The following is a 19,869-nucleotide window of genomic DNA, read 5'->3' as shown; positions in this document are numbered from 1 at the left end:
TTGCCCTATTTGTACTATTCCGTCATTACTGTGCGAGTGTGTTACGTAGTCACACAAGAGCTGTACAACAGTGGTGCGCTGTTTTGTTTTGCAGATCGTGCGAGATGCGCAGAAACTGGCCCTGCGCATGAACCACCGTGGCGCGTGCGCCTGTGACAACGACACCGGAGACGGCGCTGGGGTGCTCACCGCCATCCCTCACGCCTTCTACCGCGCCCAGCTCAAGTAAGTACTCCATGCTCAGTACGAGACACCGGGTAAACAGTGGCGAGCACTTAACACAGCCAAGGCAACTCGAGACACACAACGGTTTCCATCGACAAAGGGAAAGAAGTTAAAACATTTGTGACAAATGTCATGAAACGCAACGAAAATTTAGAACAAATGACACGATAGAAGTAACCCTCCAAAACAGCCTCAGTCTAATAATTTATAGTCAGTTGTAAAGGTGCACGGTTCATCTTTCACGGCAACATCTCCCCGTAATAGTATTGCTGTCAGCATTGCTGCAATAGATGGCATTATTTCAAACGAGGGAACCATGAATTTCATAAATGATATATATCTGCGAGCAGAGAAAGTAATACGTACAAAGACCGCTATCTGAAAAAGGACATTTTTCTCTGCTACCTTCGTGTTAGAATATCTGCAGCTATCAGCCATAACTATATTCTGCTTAGGTTCTAAAGATATCTGAGCGTTTTTTACGCTTAATCACGTGTTTTTTTGTGTTTTTTTTGCGTTTCTGAACAGGAAATTGTCAGCTGTCCCCTCTCTTTTGGTTTGATTACGTTTCTTGTATTCGATACTTTTCATCGTGCCAATAGTCTGGTTCGTAGATGCACAACATCTATGAAATCCTAGGTATCTTGCTTAACTGGTGAACCTCGTAGAATATTAACATAGATATGTGATTGTTAGTCCAAACTTAGTTGAACGCATTATTTGAATCCTTGCAGGAAGGTATTGCAAACTTCTGCTACCAAGCGAAATTTCAGAAAAAAATGTGTTTTAGGAGTTCATTAAACTGATCCACGTATCACTAGTAGCCAAAAACCGAAGGGTGATCGCCAGTCTGGTTGTAACTGGTAGACGTCGCCGTCGTCATTCCGAAGACGGGTTCAATGCGGTTCTTCACGCTAGTCTACGCTTTACAAGTCCCTTCGTCTCTGAATAACTACAGCAAACTTACACCCATTTGAACGTGCTTACTGTACGCATGTCTCGTCTCCCTCGACAATTTTTACAACCCTCCCCCCACTTCACTCCATTCCCAGATCCACTATTCTTACATGCATCAGGACGTGTCATTCAACTGATACCTTCTTTTAGTCAAGTCGTGCTATGAATTTTTTTTCTCTTGTTCGATTTTGTACATTCTTACCAGTTATTCTATGAACCATTCGAAAGGATTATATTCTTTTCTTGTATGAATTGCTTATCGTCTTCGTTGCACTCCCGCACAAGGCTGCATTCCAGAGACATTTCTTCAGAAAAGACTTTATAACATTTAAATTTATGTTAGATGTTAACCAGTTTTTTCAAAAATAGGTTTTTCGATATTCCAGTCTGCATTTTATACTTCTCATCAGCTATCGACTATCGTCAGATACCGTTGTCCTCAAATAGCAAAACTCGTCATTACTTGCAGTGTCTCATTTTGTAATTAATTTTGTTGGTGGTGTTCTTATAACTTATTTTGTAACCACTATAAATTTCTTTCAGCTGTCCTAAGTCGGCTGCATCTCTAACACAATGTTATCGGCAAGCTGCTAAGCTTTTATTTTTTTCTCCCTAAGCTTTAATTCCGTATCTAAATTTCACCATAATTTCCTTTACTGCTTGCTCAGTGTACAGACTGAATAACATCGGGGATAGGTCACAATTGTCTCACTCCGTTCTCGGCCATTGCTTCCCTTTCATGCCCTTCGGCTCCTATAACTACAGTCTGGTTTTTGCACAGTTTGTAAAATGTCGTCTTGTATTTTATTTCGGCTACCGTCAAAATATCAAAGATGGAATTCCAGTAAAAGTTAGCGAGAGCTTTCTCTGCAAACGCTATAAACGGTGGTTTCCTTTTCTTCGACCTATCTTCTGAAATCAGTCGCAGGGTCAGTATTGGCTCTCGTGCTCTTACGTTTATCCAGAACCCAAAACGATCCTTTCCAGGGAGGGGGGGTCCTACCATGTTTTCCATTCTTTTGTAAATTACTCTCGTAAGTTTTTTTGCAAATATGAAGTATTAAAATGATTAGCTAGTATTCACATCTGTCAACACCTGCATGCTTTGGAACTGGAATTATTATCTTATTCTGGAAGTCTAAAGGTATTAAGCCAGTCTTATATAAATTGAACACGTACAGTCTTCCGTATTGGTATTGATCTTACCAATATTTCAGACTAATTGCTTCTACTACATATTCAAAATAGTGTTTCGACATTCTGGTAAAAGTCTGGAAAAGATTCATATCTAACATCAGTTCACGAGTTAAATTTTCAGAAGCAGTACACCCACTTGAAAAAGATAGCAACCACAAAGTCCAGTTTCTCCTGCTCTTAGTAAATTTTCTTCATGTGGAATGCAGAAGCCGGAGAGCAGCATTGCTTTCTGGGCCATATTGTTAGCAGTATGTTAAAATTTCTCGTGTAAGCGGATCTTAAGAAAATATTTTGGCAATGGTCTGTACATATGAAAAGTAGCAAGTTGCACCGTGGTTTGGATTCCACGCTAAACTGTAGGTGCTCGTGTAACTGACTGGGGAAATCTATTCAAATGGCAAAGGGAGGCAAGAGCACATCACCTAGAATAGGGTCACACCTAGTAGCATCATGGGTTTCAAACCAGTGCGGGCTGAAAACAGTTTTACCTCTTCTTGTATAAAACTTTACCTTTTCTATTATAAAACTTCTTTACGTGTAATATATTAAAGTTGATGATAATTGTAACTTCAGTGAGAATGTTCCAAGCTAAACGAAACTCGGAATAGAGAAAACTGTCATAGGTAGAGCCAATGCTGTCTTCACTTACGTGACTGGTGAGATCAGTTTTACGCAAAGTTCAGTCTGTGGAAACCTGTCATACGCAGTGGAAACGTGATAACCGATGTTAGTGTGCTCTTTAGATGCCAGAGGACACAGTATCAACGCGAGAGCTCGAACGGAAAGGTATACGTGGCCTCCAGGAAATTGCTTTATGGCAGCGTGACATTTCGATGCGTACAGGGTACGTTGCTGCGACAGGGACCGATGGATAGAAGAGGGTTTTAAGCAACTACAGCGAATCTTGGATCACGCACTGTGATCGCAGTAATTAGTGACTGTATTTCTTCCCTTTGATCATAGCAGTCGCTATTGTTGATTTATCTTTAGTGCACTGGAAGGGTTGTGGACCTGTCTTTGGTATCAGTAGTACGCCGTCTGATATGGGTTGGTCCGGTGGAAAGCATGATATGAGATATGCTTTCATTGTCCAGAAACCACTAATAACTGGGACTGTAATGGCCCCGTTAACGTCGTCTTTTACGAGCTGAGCGGCAAAATATACTGTTTTCGGACGAGTATCCCTTCACTCTGCTCTCCGTATACAGGCTAGTGCAAGTCCTGCAATCTGTCTGCAACGCTGCTCAAACATGCAGGCTGCCAAACACAAAGCGTTAATGGATAATGATAGAAGAAGAAGAAATGAATTAAAATTTGTGGCACGGCCGGGACTTGAACCCTGGTCTCCTGATTACTACGCAGATATGCTAACCATTAGTAGTATGGCTAACACAACTGCATGGACTACCCTACTCCAGTGCCCTCCCTAACACAAACTACAATTCATCCCTTCAGCCCATTTTCCCCTTCTTTAATTAACGGTGGTGTAATGATTAGCACATCTACCTAGTAAGCATTGCTTCGGTTTCTATCCTTATCAAAGATAAAGTTGAGACTCCTACGTCTAAAGGAAAATACATTCCTATCATATCAATAGATCTCCTTGACAAAGTATTATGGTTTGTAGGACTATTGGAGCAGATATGTGGAATTTATTCCTTCTTACTATGGGGATTCTGGGTGGCTATCAATATGCTGGAGAGGTTGTAAAATAAGAGGTACTATCCCTCTTTCAAGCAAACCCAGCACCTATATTTCGGACACATGTGGCGAGGAAAGTGCAGGCCACCTTCGAAGTAGTGGCGCATACATACCTTGTGAGAGCAGATTATTCAGCTGCATACTCTCTCCTCCCCGGCCCCTCATCGATGTGTTGTCATGAGTCAGAGATAATTCACAAGTCTATGCGCTAAGATCATTCGTGCACTGTCGTGCATCTAGTCTGTGATATAAAGACATTGGAGACACACATCCTATTTCTTGGTTTTGCAATTTTCGCGAGTATTAGTGTGTGTTAGGAAGAGTGCCTTTTTCTCCTCGCTCACTGACCTGTTCACTAACAGGCTTTTTGGCGAGTAGCTGAGTTGCTGTGCGGTACAAGCGCGCCCGGAATCTCGTGCATGTAACGAGAGAGCGTACCCATTTCGATGCAAATGAAGCTTCTCGGTTCGTTTAGAGGACGTAACGACACAGGGAGATGGTTATTGCGTCCATCAGTCCGCTGGGTTGTGTCATAAGCTGATACTGCAGCGGCGAGCGATGCAAAAGTAGCGTTCGGCATGACCAGATACTGGACAATTCAGATAGCAACTGAGTGAGCTTTTCTCCTGCGCCACTTCCGTATTTTAATCATCAGTCTTGGACTGCCTTGGTGGTCTCAGTTTCTTACTACTTCTTCTCTATGTACATGTTACCTCTTGCATCCTCAATAATTTGTTTTACATATTACGTACTTTTTATCAATTCTACTTTACCTCTATATTATTCCTTTCCGTTCAGAGTTAACCATTCACGAATCTCCTACCGGTTCCTCCTTCTGTTTAGATTTTCTAGTACGCACCACAGCCTTCCATTCCACTGTGTACGTACCGTTAATGAAATCGGTTGTTTCGTTTAGACAGTTGATAATCTTGTCTTGCCCTTACATGCTGCTCAGGATATAAAATGAAGGAACTTGAAAGGGTTACGCGTACTTTTCAGGAGCGTGTTTTTCAAGGAAGAATTGAAAAGATTGAATATCAAAAAATCCTTTCTACTCTACACTAAACTTATTTCTCAACAACTTCCTTCACCACAATACATTTCATCCGACATCCAAGCGCCGCCCGTTGGTGGCCGAGCGGTTCTGGCGCTACAGTCTGGAACCGCGCGACCGCTACGGTCGCAGGTTCGAATCCTGCCTCGGGCATGGATGTGTGTGTTGTCCTTAGGTTTGTTAGGTTTAAGTGGTTCTGACTTCTAGGGGACTTATGACCTCAGCAGTTGAGTCCCATAGTGCTCAGAGGCAGTTGAACCATTTTTGAACATCCAAGCCTTGCTGGAAATTTGATGTTTTGAGCTCCGCAGAACGGTGAATCTGGCCATAATGTTTTTAAATTTGGGAGCAGAAAATAAACGCTAGTGATTTGTTCTGCAGAATGCAAATATTTTAGTAGTTGCAAAAATGGTTCTGAGGTGTTTTTAAGCATGTCAACAATAGCCGTTTACCTTTTTTCCTCGCACGTGATAGCAAACCGTACTATTAAAAAGAAAAACTGATGCCATGGCTTTCCCTGTAAATGTCTCTGTTAAGGCATGATGAAATGTTCTGGTTAATACTACTCGTGCGTTGTAAATTTTGTCTCAAGTGTAATTATTTTTATCAATGTGATTGGCGATAGTGTGTAGAGTGTAGAGTCTGACTGTTGGTGTTGACAACTATTAGAGTAAGGAAAAGGTGCAATCCATTGCTGGCACATAGTATATTACTCTAAAAAGTATCCAAAAGTTCACAGAATATTACTCTCAAAATGCGCCCAGAAGTTCACTGGGGGTCAATCATCACGTATGTCATTGCTTTCACCCATGTGCTGCTGTGGAGAGGTTTTTGAGACGGGTTGCTTTCAGATTTGAAGTTGCAGGTGAAGATTTTATTACCTGTGATACGCTGCTTCAAAGAAATTTGATGTGTTATTGACACTGCTAGGAAACGGTCCCACGATTTCTGTACTGATCGTCATATCCAAATGTTTGTGCAATAAATGTACGAGGGTGAGTCATATGAAAACATTAAAATTTTTAAAAATATTATTTATTGTGCAGAAGTGGTACAAAGCTGTATCACTTCAACATAATCTCCCCCACGCTCAATGCAAGTCCTCCAGCGCTTACAAAGTGCATAAATTCCTATACCAAAAAATTCTTTTGGTAGTCCGCGCAACCACTCATGCACCGCGTGGCGTACCTCTTCATCAGATCGGAACTTCTTTCCTCCCATTGCGTCTTTGAGTGGTCCAAACATATGGAAATCACTTGGGGGCAAGGTCTGTGAGTATGATGATTGAGGAAGGCACTCAGAATGCAGGTCTGTGATTGTTGCAACTGTTGTACGGGCAGTGTGGGGCCTTGCATTGTCATGTCGCACAAGGACACCTGCTGACAGCAGTCCACGTCGCTTTGATTTGATTGCAGGCCGCAGATGTATTTAGGAGATCTGTGTATGATGCACTGGTGACAGTGGTCCCTCTAGGCATTTAATGCTCCAAAATGACGCCTTTCTTGTCCCAAAAGTGTGTCAGCCTAACCTTCCCTGCTGATGGTTTTGTTCGAAACGTCTTTGGTTTTGGTGATGAGGATTGGCACAATTCCTTGCTCGCTCTCTTCATTTCCGGTTGGTGGAAGTGAACCCAGGTTTCGTCCCCAGTAACGATTCTTGCAAGGAAGGAAGCCATCACCTTCTCGTTCAAAGCGCCAAAAAAGTTCTTCACAAGCATCAACACGTCGTTCTCTCATTTCAGGAGTCAAGAGCCGTCGCACCCATCTTGCAGACACTTTTTGAAACTGGAGCACGTCATGCACAATGTGGCGTGCTGACCCATGACTAATCTGTAAACATGCTGCAATGTCATTCAGTGTCACTCGGCGATTTTCCTTCACTATGGCTTCAACTGCTGTAATGTTCTGTGGAGTCACAACTCGTTGTGCCTGACCTGGAGGAGGAGCATCTTCCACTGAAGTCACACCATTTGCGAACGTCCTACTCCATGGTGCTGTGACAAACATGCATCACCGTACTGAACCTTCATTCGTTGATGAATTTCAATATGTTTTACACCTTCACTATAAACCGAATAACAGAACACTGTTCTTCCCTAGTGAAAGTCGCAAGTGGAGCGGCCATCTTTATACTGATACTGCGACGGTGTGTGTGCATCTGCACTATGCTGCCACTTACAGTCCATTCTGCACGCTTTTTGTAGCACACTTACCAACTTACAGGAAAACGGCGCTAAATTTCGATTTGTTATTACAAATTTAAGGTTTTCATTTGACCCACCCTCGTAATTCACACTAAAGTTTGCAATCGTCCAACATACATTTGATTCTGTTGAGCATATACACAGTAGTTATCAGTTCTGGACTTGCCGACCATTAAGCATCACGTGATAGTTCCCTAACTACTCAGATTTTTCTGGAAGTTCCAGCCAGTTTTCTAATTCAACCTCTGCTCACTATGAAAATAAAAAGCAGTCATCATAAATGAAAAGGACTTTTGAAGACTACACCGCCATTCGACTGTATATTACTGTATTTTTCTTCTGTACAGTCGAGATTTCGACTTTTACTACGTTATCGATTATAGTGCTAAATATTCCTAGACAATTAACACGTCATATCTGGTAAATGATATGACGTGCTAGTGGTCGATGTACCTTTAGCACTGTACTCGATAATGAAGTAAATGCCGAAAACTACATTGTACTGAAGAAAAACACGTAATATACAGTCAAATGGCGGTGTATTCTCTCAAAAACTTCTGTATGGCCGTGTCTCAGCACCGTGGACAACTTTGGAAAGGAGTAATAAATGTGCTAATGTTCATAACTTGGAGAAAACAGCACCCAAAAAAGTAACATTTCTTTAACTGAGCAGGAATCGAAGTACAGAAAGGATTGTGTATCGTATCTGTTCCCAGAACGACCATTGACAATACTGTACCAATAAAGCGGAGAATACGTTACCAATAAAGCGAAACGCGTCTGACGTAATACTTTTTATCTTACACTCTCATATAACAAATATAACTACTTTAAGCCATACATACAGTATCTTCAGACTTTCCTCGTCATAAGCAGCATTTCGCTTGAATGCTTTGTTCGCGAAATCGCCTGTGCGGAATGGAATGTGATGACCAACGAATGTCTAAAACAAAAGGTCATGTATAATACGACAATCACTCTTCTCAACAGTCATGATTTCGTGTTTTTTTTTCTGAAAATAGTACTGATCATAACAGATGCTACGAAAGATGATCGTACAAACATATTTCTGTTGCTCTGATTTTCTTGAGGAGTCCCCTTTGTTCATTTATTTGGTTGATGTTCCCCAGATTTGTTATTTTTGGGTTCAGGTCGTTGTAGTGATACTTCCGTTATTTCTAGCTACCCTGTTTCCATATTGTCGAGATATCAGTTCAGAGATTTCCAATTCAGCCCTTCGCGAGATGTTCTTGGGTTCGCTCGTTATGTGACTTCTCTAGTCTAGGTTCTCACGCCCATGTTTCCCTACCCTCTATGTAATTACCAAAGCACATTCATTTTCATCAGGATCGATCTTTCTGTACGACAAAATTATGGATGTTGAGCGTGTGGAATTTGCGGTGATTGTTGGCCGCTAGTATGTACTGTTAACGGCTTTGTATTGTTTGTATTTATTATTAATCTATGCTGTTTTAGTGCAGCTGGCAGTACTTTCAGCATTCTATTCCTATTCTATCGTGGATGTTCTACTAAAGTAGTATAAGCACTTAGTGCACAATTTACTGTTGTTGCTGCCAGAGAGTAGAATGAAACACGAAGATTGTCTGAGCAGTTCTTGTGAGTGTCATGTAGCGCTGGACGCACAGATTTTGAGACGCGCGAACAAACGGCTGTGTCCACAGACTAGGCATTCTCTCAACAGTAGGCGGAGTATGTTGTGGGGATGGGTTTATTTCGGACGGCACGTGTCGGTTTTTGTGACTCTGCCGCTCGCGCTGATTACTCAAGGCTCCTAACGTCAAAGCCCAGTTCTCTTCAAGAAACGTTGTTCGCACACATTTCCTTCCAATACCCTTGTTCCTTTGCCAGATGTTTAACTGAGTCTCTTTGGACGGAGTGATGTAGGAGCAGTATGCTGTATTCCATGACGTTTCGTTCAGCTCTCAATTCGCCTCAATTTTAATTTCCCAGGAATCCCCGAAATTCAAATTTTACAGAGATTATGGGAAAGAACTTGCTCTCCTTATACATGCAGTTTATTGTAGCTGAGGGACTAACGAAGAGTACCTAGTGACAGGAGAAAGGCACAAATCATATCCGTTTTCAAGGTTGATTCTAGGGCAGACGCACATAATTATAGACCTAGGTAGCTGACATCAATCTGTTGTAAAATTGTGGAGCATGTTTTATGCTCAAGAACTGTAACTTTTTGGAGAACGAAAATCTCCTCTGTAAAAAAAATTGACATGGATTCCGCAGACAGCGATCTTGCGACACTCAGCTCGCTGTGTTTCTCTGAGATCCACAGCGCTGTAGACAGGTGTACACCTGTGTTCCTTGAATCCAGGAATGCATTTGACACCGACCCGCACTGCCATATAGTGGAAAAAATACGAGCTTATCGAGTATTTGGGCCAGATATGCGAATGAATTGAAGGCTTTTTTTCCAGAGAGAACCCTACATATTGTTCTTAACGGAACAAAAATCGACAGATGTAAAGATAATTTGCGGAGCACCCCAACGAAGTGTGACAGGACTGTTCACAGTGCTTATATATGCTCTAGAAGAAAGCGTCGGATGCTCTTTAAGACTGTTCGCAGATTGTTAGATTGTCTGTAATAAAGTAGCAACGGCAGATGACAGTAACGATTTGTAGACTGACCTTTAGAGATTGATGAATGATGCAGGCTCTGTCAGTTGACCATGGACGTAAATGAATGTAACATATTGGGCACACATAGGAAAAGAAAGCCACTACTGCACAACCACGCTGTTGATGAGAAATTGCTGTAAACATTACACATCGTAAAATATTTAGCAGTAACGACCTAGAGCGACCTTAGATGGATTTTTTGAGTATTGTTCATCAATATGGAATGCTTACCACATAGGATGAGAGAGAGAGAGAGAGAGAGAGAGAGAGAGAGAGAGAGAGAGAGAGAGATCCAAGATCCAATGAAGAGGGGAGCGTTTCGCACGGCATCGTTCAGTCGGCGCGATTGCGTTACCAAGATGCTCACCAGTTCCTCTGGCAGACGTTACAGGAGAGGCGTTGTGCATGACGATGATAATTGCTTTGTGGGGCGCTCAACTGCGCGGTCATCAGCGCCCGTACAAAGTCCCAATTTTTACACAGTCCATTTTCTTTTCACAACCCAATCTAGTCACCCTCACAAATGGTGATGATGAAATAATGACAAAACAAACACCCAGTCCCCGGGCAGAGAAAATCCCTAATCCGGCCGAGAATCGAACCGGGGACCCCGTGATCTAGAGGCAGCAACGCTAACCCCGTAGACCACGAGCTGCGGACATGTTTGTGCATAACGGAGAGGTTTACTATTCAAAGTTTGAGAGAGCGCTTTCGGGAAAGACTCGGACTACATATTACTTTCTCTCACATACGTCTCGTGTAATAACTACGACGAGGAAATTCGGGAAATTAGAGCCAATACAGAAGCTTATCGACGATCACTCTTGCCACTCGCCGTTCGCAAGGGAACAGGGTAGGGGAGGATACGTCAGTGGTACCAGAAGTACCCTCCGCCACACACCGTTAGGTGGCTTGCAGTAAATGAATATAGATAAAGATGTAGAATTATTAAGGAAGCAAGATGTGTCTGCAAGAAGGCTATGTCCGTATTACACTGTCGAATCTTTTATACAAACTAGGACTACGCTCTTTTACATATAAAAGCTGCAATAATTTAAAAGTTCCCCAGTATACCATCAAAGATTTTTGACATAGATCTTTTACAGTATTACGGACCTAAGGGTGACGTTGGACAAACGTTACCCTTAGGTCCGTCAGAACAACCTATCTGTCTTGTACGTGTTTATTACATAGAGCATTTTAACAAACAGTGTGGGTTTTGATGGGTTATTTGCATTACGTGGGAACCATCAGGACGTAATTGAATTTCGATTAAAATATTGAATGTAGTGGTAGTATGAGTAGTAGTAAGTAGTAGTTGTTGTAGTTGTTCCGTACTGTGGAAGAGTGACAAACAGCCGCATAGTTTCCGTTTTTTTAATACTTTATCAGTGCTCTTATTGTTTTAGAACATATTTTGCGGCAGGAAGTGATGCAGACGTACACATCACCTGTTCGCTAATGTTCAGAGCTTCAGGAATAGATACGGCGTTAACAACGCGGATCTGGATGCATGCAAATTAAGTCATACTTTCCATTTAGCGATAACATTGGAACGGGAATTGCCTGCCCGACGTAAAGACTCGACGTCCTTCAGAACTAAGGTGACTGACGTTAGTACCCTCGGCGGCGGCGTTGTGACTCGGGGAAAGCAAATTTCACGCCGCGATCCTCTGAAAATTCGCCGCAGTGTTCTTGGTATGGACGGCTCTGGAGAGCGAAGTTAGGGACAGAACGATGTCCTGTGACAGTTTTTCTCAAACGAGTTAACTTTAATTTGCAAAGTTGTGTAATTCTATTTTGTCGAAGTTTGTTGGAAGCAGTTCTTTGATAAGGCATTAACCTCTTTCCGACCACCGCTTAATTTAAGACGTCACGATGAGTCTTATCTCTGCGAAGAGATGAACTTGGCTAAAAAAAAAAAAGTGCGTCTCTTAGCACAAATTTAAGTTACTCGATTATACTCCATGCTGCTTTGAGAGAATTACACCTCTCAGATTATGTACATCGTCTGTAGTAATGCGTCGTCTTGAATTCCGTCCCCGAACTGTCACTGAAAAGGGCCATTTCTGTGGAGGTGTTAAAAGTCCCGTGGATGAATAATCTCTTTGTGAAACGAGTTACAGTCAAATCGGTATTGCTGTAAAGTTACCTCTTATTGTTAGCCGCCAGTGACAACCACCTAAGGTCGTGAACAACGGATGAGAGAGAGACTTGGCAGTTGGTTTCGTGCGGTAACAGGCGTTACGAACAAAAGTACTGATTGTCAAAGTATATTATTAACTGAATGAAGTAGTACGTAGATCTCTATACAGCCAGTTTCTTTATCGTAAGTATTTCAATTGCCGAATTACTTCCCGTTGAGAATAAAAGAGGGCGGTGCTACAGAAATTGTACATCGCAAGCCATTTGCTTTGTCTCCAAGATGTGTCATGGAACGTCTTTCTTTTTATAGCGAAAGCATATTCGACGCATAAGCGTTTCAGTTACCAAATTCAGTAATTACGTAAAATTTAATAAGTGGCAACAAATGAAAATTAGTCCCAGGCGTACGTTAAAAACTGGGGCTTCCTGCTGTATAGCTGGCAGTTGCCTTAAGCATTTGATATTCGAACACGCCTCCAGACCCTTGACCAAATTATCTGTAGTCACTGCTGTTTCCACCTATTATTTCTAGTCACCGGAATTCTTGCATACTTCTAATTGAAAGAATCTTGTAGTCAGTTAAATCAGTGTTCTATGAATTAGTATAAAGTGCAATGCAGAGGGTATATTACGACCATCCTGTTCCATCAAGACTATGCCATGAAAAGGAGGATTGTTTATAAAAGTAAGAGTCTGTTCGTAGTGTTACTAGTCCACTTCCAAGTTCATGTTCTGGACGGCAGCTATATTAATGGGCCTGAAAGTGCTTATATACGTCATCTCGCACTTCGAACATCGACAATATACGTTGTGTGTTTTCTTTGGACACAGACTTGTTGTACTCTCACATGGTACTTGAGGTTGAGAACTGTTAATGTCCACTTTAATCAGCCTCCTCAAGCTTGCATTCAATTCTACTATATTCTGTTTAAGGTTTGTTTTTCCGGCTGTGTTATTGTACGTTAACAGTGATAGGCAGCAGGATCAGTGGGAAAGTTGTTGGGTCACTCTGCGCTGTGTGTTGTATGTTCTGGTGATTGCAGATTACAAGCGTTTCCACTGTTGTGGAGGTATTTTCAAAGAAACAAAGGTGACTGGAGTAACGAAGCTGGTAAATCTAAGTTCCGTTATTAGTCGGTAACGAGCATGCGGAGACCACGAGCCATTAATACCAAAATAGTAAGATGATGATGTTGGAAAAATCTCCGAAATTTTGTCGTTGGAGTTCGGGTTCACTCCATATACTTAGAGGTTTAAAGACATTACCTCATCGTTTAATATATTAGATAGTTTGAAAATTTGGAGAATTTAGCGAGATTTTCACTAATTCTTTGCAGCTGACCGAACGCAGTAGAGTTGAGTCGCCGTCTATGGATTTATCCCATCCAATTCCATGTCGTCGTTATTACATTCCACTGGACTAAGGAATGCAGGCGCGCACCCCAGAGCTATTGCAGACAGAGAAAATGCGCTCAGTCCACTGGGTCGTCCCTCATAGAGGACACATACCAGCTGTCTCCGTCCGACGCCGGCGCTTTTTCACCCGCTGGGTGGGGCGTGTCGCAGAGTAACTCGCCCAGCATCGCGTGGGTGTTGGGGCCAGCTATCGACCCTGGCTTCGGCACGTCCGCCCACGGATTAGATACGGCGGCTTACCACAATCCCACGTCACGCCGCCGCTAAGTGGATTGCCGAATTTGTTTGCCCGCGGCGGGCGCGCGTCATGATCGCTCGCTCCGGCAATCCCCTCTTATCTCGATAGCGGCTTTTTTGCCAATCACTTCCCGGCACTGCCCTCTGCTGCCAGGAGCTCGTGCGACCTATACGTATACACGGTGAATTTCAAGTCACCACCGATTGTTGCTACAACCGTGAAAGATTTGATGACGTCCTTTGCACAGTCGATATTTTGGAACGGCGTTAAACCGTCCTCTCACGGGATATGAGAACGCAGGTGGACGACGATCTCGTGACGTCACATGAAATAAAGAATCTAGCATGTGAGATTGTTGGCTCTTGGGGAGGGACGTGGCCAGTGAGGTGTAATATCAGTTTACGTCACAAGCAGAACATCGCAGCCGCCATATTGTGTGGCGTAAAACATCTGGTAGTTATGTCGAAGATGTAGCGCAATAGAATACGTCGTGAACTGTTGAGTTGCAAGATGAAAGGCAACAGGTTCGTGTTCACCACCTTCCAAATTTTTTTAATCTTATGTTTTTTAAAAGATTCTGGGTCTTCCTTACTCATTTAATAGAAGTATTATATCAAAAGTCGATGTTATTTATTTATTATAAGTAATGTATTTGCCGCAAATCATATTGCGTAGGCCAACGACTGGAATATTTCCCCAGTGGCCAGAAATATTAACGTGATCACCTGTCTATGTCTGAAGATAAACAGAATTTACACTCCCGAAGTTTTTGCTATTATGAAACTTCCTGTGAAATGTATGTACCCACATCGGATTTATGGAGTGGCTCATGTCTGTATCTTGCCGGTGAATACCGTATCTTTTTCTGTGATCGGACGGGCTTCGAAAAATCTCCTTTTCCGTTCCAGTGAAATTACGTAACGAATCTCGTTCTTGAAATATGTGTTGAAGTACATTGTTCGCCGTTGGCGAAGAGCAAGATGGCATAATGTTCTGGATCATAAACAAAGTGCAAAAGTTTTGTTTTTCTCTGTATGGAATCAGCTACATGCGTTCAACGAACCTGCAGATGGCATGATCTACGCTGAGAGAAAACGGCAACAGAAAAGGCGCAGAAAATATGCCACAAAGAGCGAAAATAATTCTTCCAAACATGCCATAACATACAATAAATAAGTTTTAAAGAACCCACTGATAATGGTGATATTTGTCGCCGAAACTACGAGGTTTGGGGAATACATAAGTAAACAAATAACATGGTGTTTTGCGTCAAGGCGAACTCACAATTCCGTTATTGTTGTTTTTTTAGGAAACACATTCTATCTATGTATATAACAGCTATAGCAGCGAGAAATTACTTGAACGGGTTTTGCGACTTGAACCTACTACTAAACGTGAGAAATGAAACAGCGATAATAGTATTTGGCGGATCCAGATCGTAGTGTACTAGAAAGAAAGCGAAGTCAATTTCATCAGCCCGAGATGCAAAAGTAATGCATTCTAGTGATAACCTTCCACAATAACTGAATACTAAGGAAATATTCGGGACCAACGGGAGATCGATCAGGTCAAAGAACATCTCCATAAAACTGCGTGAAGGGTGTGAAAACTGAACCGTTTTGAGTATGAGTTTTTGCCACATTCTTCAGATTTAATGACTGCGATTTCCACGTATTCCAACTAAGGATACTTGTTGCTGGAAGACATTTTGATTTCATAAACATGTTACAACGTCAGACTTAGATCGATATTTTGCAGATTTTCGGAAATTGCACTTCGGGATGGGATCTACTCGATATAAACGCGTTGGATATGGTGCATTGACCTAAAAGGGACTACGGTGATAAGTATGCGCGTTTTTACCGAGAATAGTCTTTCCTGACTTGCTGGGAATTTTCCCTTTTGTCCTAGTAGTAATAGCAGCTTAGCAGCCGTCAGTATTTGGTTGAAGCTAATGGGTTACCACACAAAGCCAGACGTGTTGGGCTAACGAGGTGTGTATCACTTTGAAACACTGCCCTCCACATGTCGACTATCCGACATTAATAAGCGCGCCGCGCTTCCAATTACTGCGACCCACCCCGTACAGGGAGACGCGCTCGTTACCTCAGAGACTCGTCGTGCTGAACCGTGTTTTGGATTAACGTACTCATTTTCTCTCTGTCGGTTTACTCTGCCACCTTCAAAATCGTCGCCGCAGAAAAAGATGCAGTAACAGATCGATCGACTGCTCGCACTGCTGATCTCTGTGCGTCTCGCTGTGTTAAGTGTGTCTCACAATGCCGCCTGGGTTTCCTCCGCCAGTCGATCATGACGAAACCCCTGTCCATTTAAAAACAGTTTTAAGCGACACAACAACATTACCCGTGAGACGAGCCGATAAGGCGAGGTGGTGTAGGTTGGTGGTTTCCGATGAATAATAGTTAAAAATATAGCACATGATGGGGAAATACTGTGATTTGAAATCGCAAGTATAATGTTGTTGTTGTTGTTGTTGTTAGTAGTAGTAGTAGTAGTAGTAGTAGTGGTGGTGGTGGTGACTTTCACATGGGCCTTCGCTACACGAACGCAAAGAAACATGTTGCTTTTGCGAAAATGCACGTTGAGGATCTTATTTACGGAAAGCCAACATTAAGTAACAGATTTTATGGTTATGGAATCTCGCAAATTCCGTCAAAAAATTGAAATAGTTTCGGTTCTCTCCAGTGATATTCCCTCTTTATTTGCAAAGTTTCAAGCACACACTATGCCGCAGCCATATGGCTCCTATCCTCCTTTCCCCCCTCCCCACTATTTTCTTTCTTAAACTGCTGCGACGGAAGGAGAGGCCTCATACATCTGGGTTACCATTTCATGACAAAGCTTGCCACACACATTTAAAACTGTAAATATCTCTCTCTCTCTCTCTCTCTCTCTCTCTCTCACACACACACACTCACACACACACTCACACACACACACACACTCACACACACACGAGAGAGAGAGAGAGAGAGAGAGAGAGAGAGAGAGAGAGAGAGAGAGAGAGAGAGAAATGGCTCTGAGCACTATGGGACTTAACATCTGAGGTCATCAGTCCCCTAGAACTTAGAACTACTTAAACATAACTAACCTAAGGACATCACACACATCCATGCCCGAGGCAGGATTCGAACCTGCGACCGTAGCAGTCGCGCGGGTCCAGACTGACGCGCCTAGAACAGCTCGGCCACACCGACCGGCGAGAGAGAGAGAGAGAGAGAGAGAGAGAGAGAGAGAGAGAGAGAGAGAGAGAGAGAGAGAGCTCGGCTTTTTTCTGGTGTAAACTTTTTAGGTCTATCCTGAATTGTGATGGTGCTTTGATCGTAGATATTCGTCGAATTTTAGCGTAATTTGCATGTTCGCAATATTATGCGTACCGTTGTTTTTCATGTAGCGGGAAATTTTGTGAAGTATTGGTCAATTAGTGAAAATGTTAAAGCAGCGAGAAAAGGATGATTCAGTCGAAATATTTTGTGAGCTTTGATATACGTCCGTTAGAAATCTCACTTGGAGCAATGACCTTTCTTTACATATGTGGTTGAATGGGGTCGACCTTTAGCAAAACAATTTTGTTTTTTTATTCCATACATGCTTCACTGCAGTTGCAACATCTTCCGTGGGCTTTTATTTTGTAGCTGACTTCTAAGACATCTATGGAAGTGAAGGGAAGTAGTATTAGTTGTAAAATTTTCTATTAGAATAACATGTCGCATTTAAGTTCGTTGACTGTGAATTGCTCTTTTATAAAATTCCTTGGGTGTTAAAGCCGTGACGTGTCCAAGTTCAAACGCGAACTTTTTTTTAAAAAAATATCCATCATGTTTTTCGTTAGGAGCTGACTGACTGCCGAGAGAGGCATGAGTGCGTGTGTTTATCAGGACGACTTGCTACTGATGATGTGCCGTCTCCGGGGCGGGATTTGCATGCGCGAATGAGGATCATGGACAGTGAAGAAATTGCAAATCCTCCCCACCTTCCTTATGCCCTAAGGTCGTGATTACGGAGCGGAAGGAGAATGGAGACGTCCCGTACCGCCACCACACCCCTTACAGACCGCGTTTTTAATTTTGGATCCTCGTGAACGCTTTTTGTGGCGTCCGTCCCGGGCTGCAGTGAGGTTAAATTCAGTGGTGCACATCTGAATTTCTACCGCGTCTTTTATTGCTCTAATGGAAGACGAAGCATGAAATAGTGTTATTTTCAAAGGAAATCATCTTTAACAAAGCCATGTTCCATAATACCCAATGTCTCGAAGGTTCTATATTTGGTATTACGTTTATGTCCAGTACAGCACTTGGATTACTTGCCCTATAGAATTATCTTAAATCTTTCATTCGTTATGTTCATCCACTCATGTTTTAAGTTCATCACGAAACAAGAATTTAGAGATGTGATACGCGCTTATTGCTCACTCAAGCAGAATTTTTTTTCTTGCGCTGTATATTGATGCTTGTATTGTATTATGTTATCTTAGAAACTTAAATTAATTTTACAGTTCACTAACGTCCATTTCAAGATTAGTTAAAACTAACATTTTTTGTAATGGATAGCGGTGCAAATCAGTGAAATTATCCGTAGGTATTGGTGATGAATAATATGGGAGAAGCTTCAAAGGCTCGTGTGTTCAAATGCCAGTGGAACATTTAGGCCCCACTTTCTCTTTCTAGCGAGAGCAAAACTGACATAGAAGCTAAATCTTTAGAAGACGTTATCATTAAGAAAAAGCAACAAGGCACGTAATTAAATTAGCTGGAAACAATTCCGAGGTGTAGGGGTGAAGCGGTATCTCGTTGAGCAGTTTCCGATGCTGGGCGATGATCTCAGCAGTGCCAATATTTAAGATTTAACGCACTGCTATCCGCTGCGCATATATTGCACTATCAGTACTTTTCAAATATTACTGCAGAAATGTGGTCGGACCAACGTCAGCGAGAGATCGTTAGTAAATTGCATGGGAGGCCAAGCAATGTTTAAACATTTGTGCTTGCAGACAAGCTACGAAACGTACGAAATAAGAAACACGTTAATGGCGGGTTGTAAATTAGGAGTGCTGTCACAAGTCGGGTAAAGAATTTTGTTGCTGGCATACGTACGGAACAAAGCATGCAGTAGCATCGAGAAGGGGTAATCTTATTTTTTTCCTTGCTGTAGCAGTCGCATTCACTGCTAATAATTATGCCAATATTTCTTTTTGCCACATAAATCGTAGAAATACATAAGTAAGACAATAACTTTATTTGCGCCAGAAACGAGTATAATGGAATGTAGTCGAATTAAGTCGGATGCTGCTGAGGGAATTAGATTAGGAAATGAGACACTTAAAGTTGTAAAGTAGTTTTGCTATTTGGGGAGCAAAATAACTGATGATGATGGTCGAAGTAGAGAGGATGTAAAATGTACTGGCAATGGCAAGGAAAGCGTTTCTGAAGAAGAGAAATTTCTGAACATCGAGTATGGATTTAAGTGCCAGGAAGTCGTTTCTGAAAGTATTTGTATGGAGTGTAGCCATGTATGGAAGTGAAACATGGACGATAAATGGTTTGGACAAGAAGAGAATAGAAGCTTTCGAAATGTGGTGCTACAGAAGAATGCTGAAGATTAGATGGGTAGACCACATAACCAATGAGGAGATATTGAATAGAATTGGGGAGAAGAGAAATTTGTGGCACAACTTGACTAGAAGAAGGGATCGGTTGGTAGGACATGTTCTGAGGCATCAAGGGATCACCAGTTTAGTACTGGAGGGCAAGGTGGAGGGTAAAAATCATAGAGGGAGACCGAGATGAATACACTCAGCAGATTCAGAATGATGTAGGCTGCAGTAGGTACTGGGAGATGAAGCTTGCACAGGATAGAGTAGCGTGGAGAGCTGCATCAAACCAGTCTCAGGACTGAAGACGACGACAACAACAACAACAACAACAACTACTACTACTACTACTTTACTAGCTGGTATTCACGTAATATCAGGATTGCCTGTCGTATATTTGATCAGTTGGGGTCATTATGGTTTCCAGTTAATGGGAATGTTAGAAGATAAATATTCAAAGATGAAAAA

General features: G+C 42.2%; 1 protein-coding gene across 2 annotated transcripts in view; it reads left to right on the top strand.

Annotated features, from left to right (window-relative positions):
- The window catches only part of LOC124546019 (glutamate synthase [NADH]), a 360,968-nt gene that overhangs the window by 141,058 nt on the left and 200,041 nt on the right, over positions 1-19,869 (top strand). For both annotated transcript variants that reach the window (XM_047124987.1, XM_047124986.1), the window contains exon 3: positions 95-225. In XM_047124987.1, the coding sequence (XP_046980943.1) occupies positions 95-225 (131 nt within the window). The remainder of the gene's footprint in view (positions 1-94; positions 226-19,869) is intronic.

This window comes from Schistocerca americana, chromosome 8 (genome assembly GCF_021461395.2).
Source record: "Schistocerca americana isolate TAMUIC-IGC-003095 chromosome 8, iqSchAmer2.1, whole genome shotgun sequence".
Taxonomy (NCBI): domain Eukaryota; kingdom Metazoa; phylum Arthropoda; class Insecta; order Orthoptera; family Acrididae; genus Schistocerca; species Schistocerca americana.
Note: the sequence above shows the minus strand (reverse complement) of the source record. Positions and strands in the feature narration are given on the sequence as shown.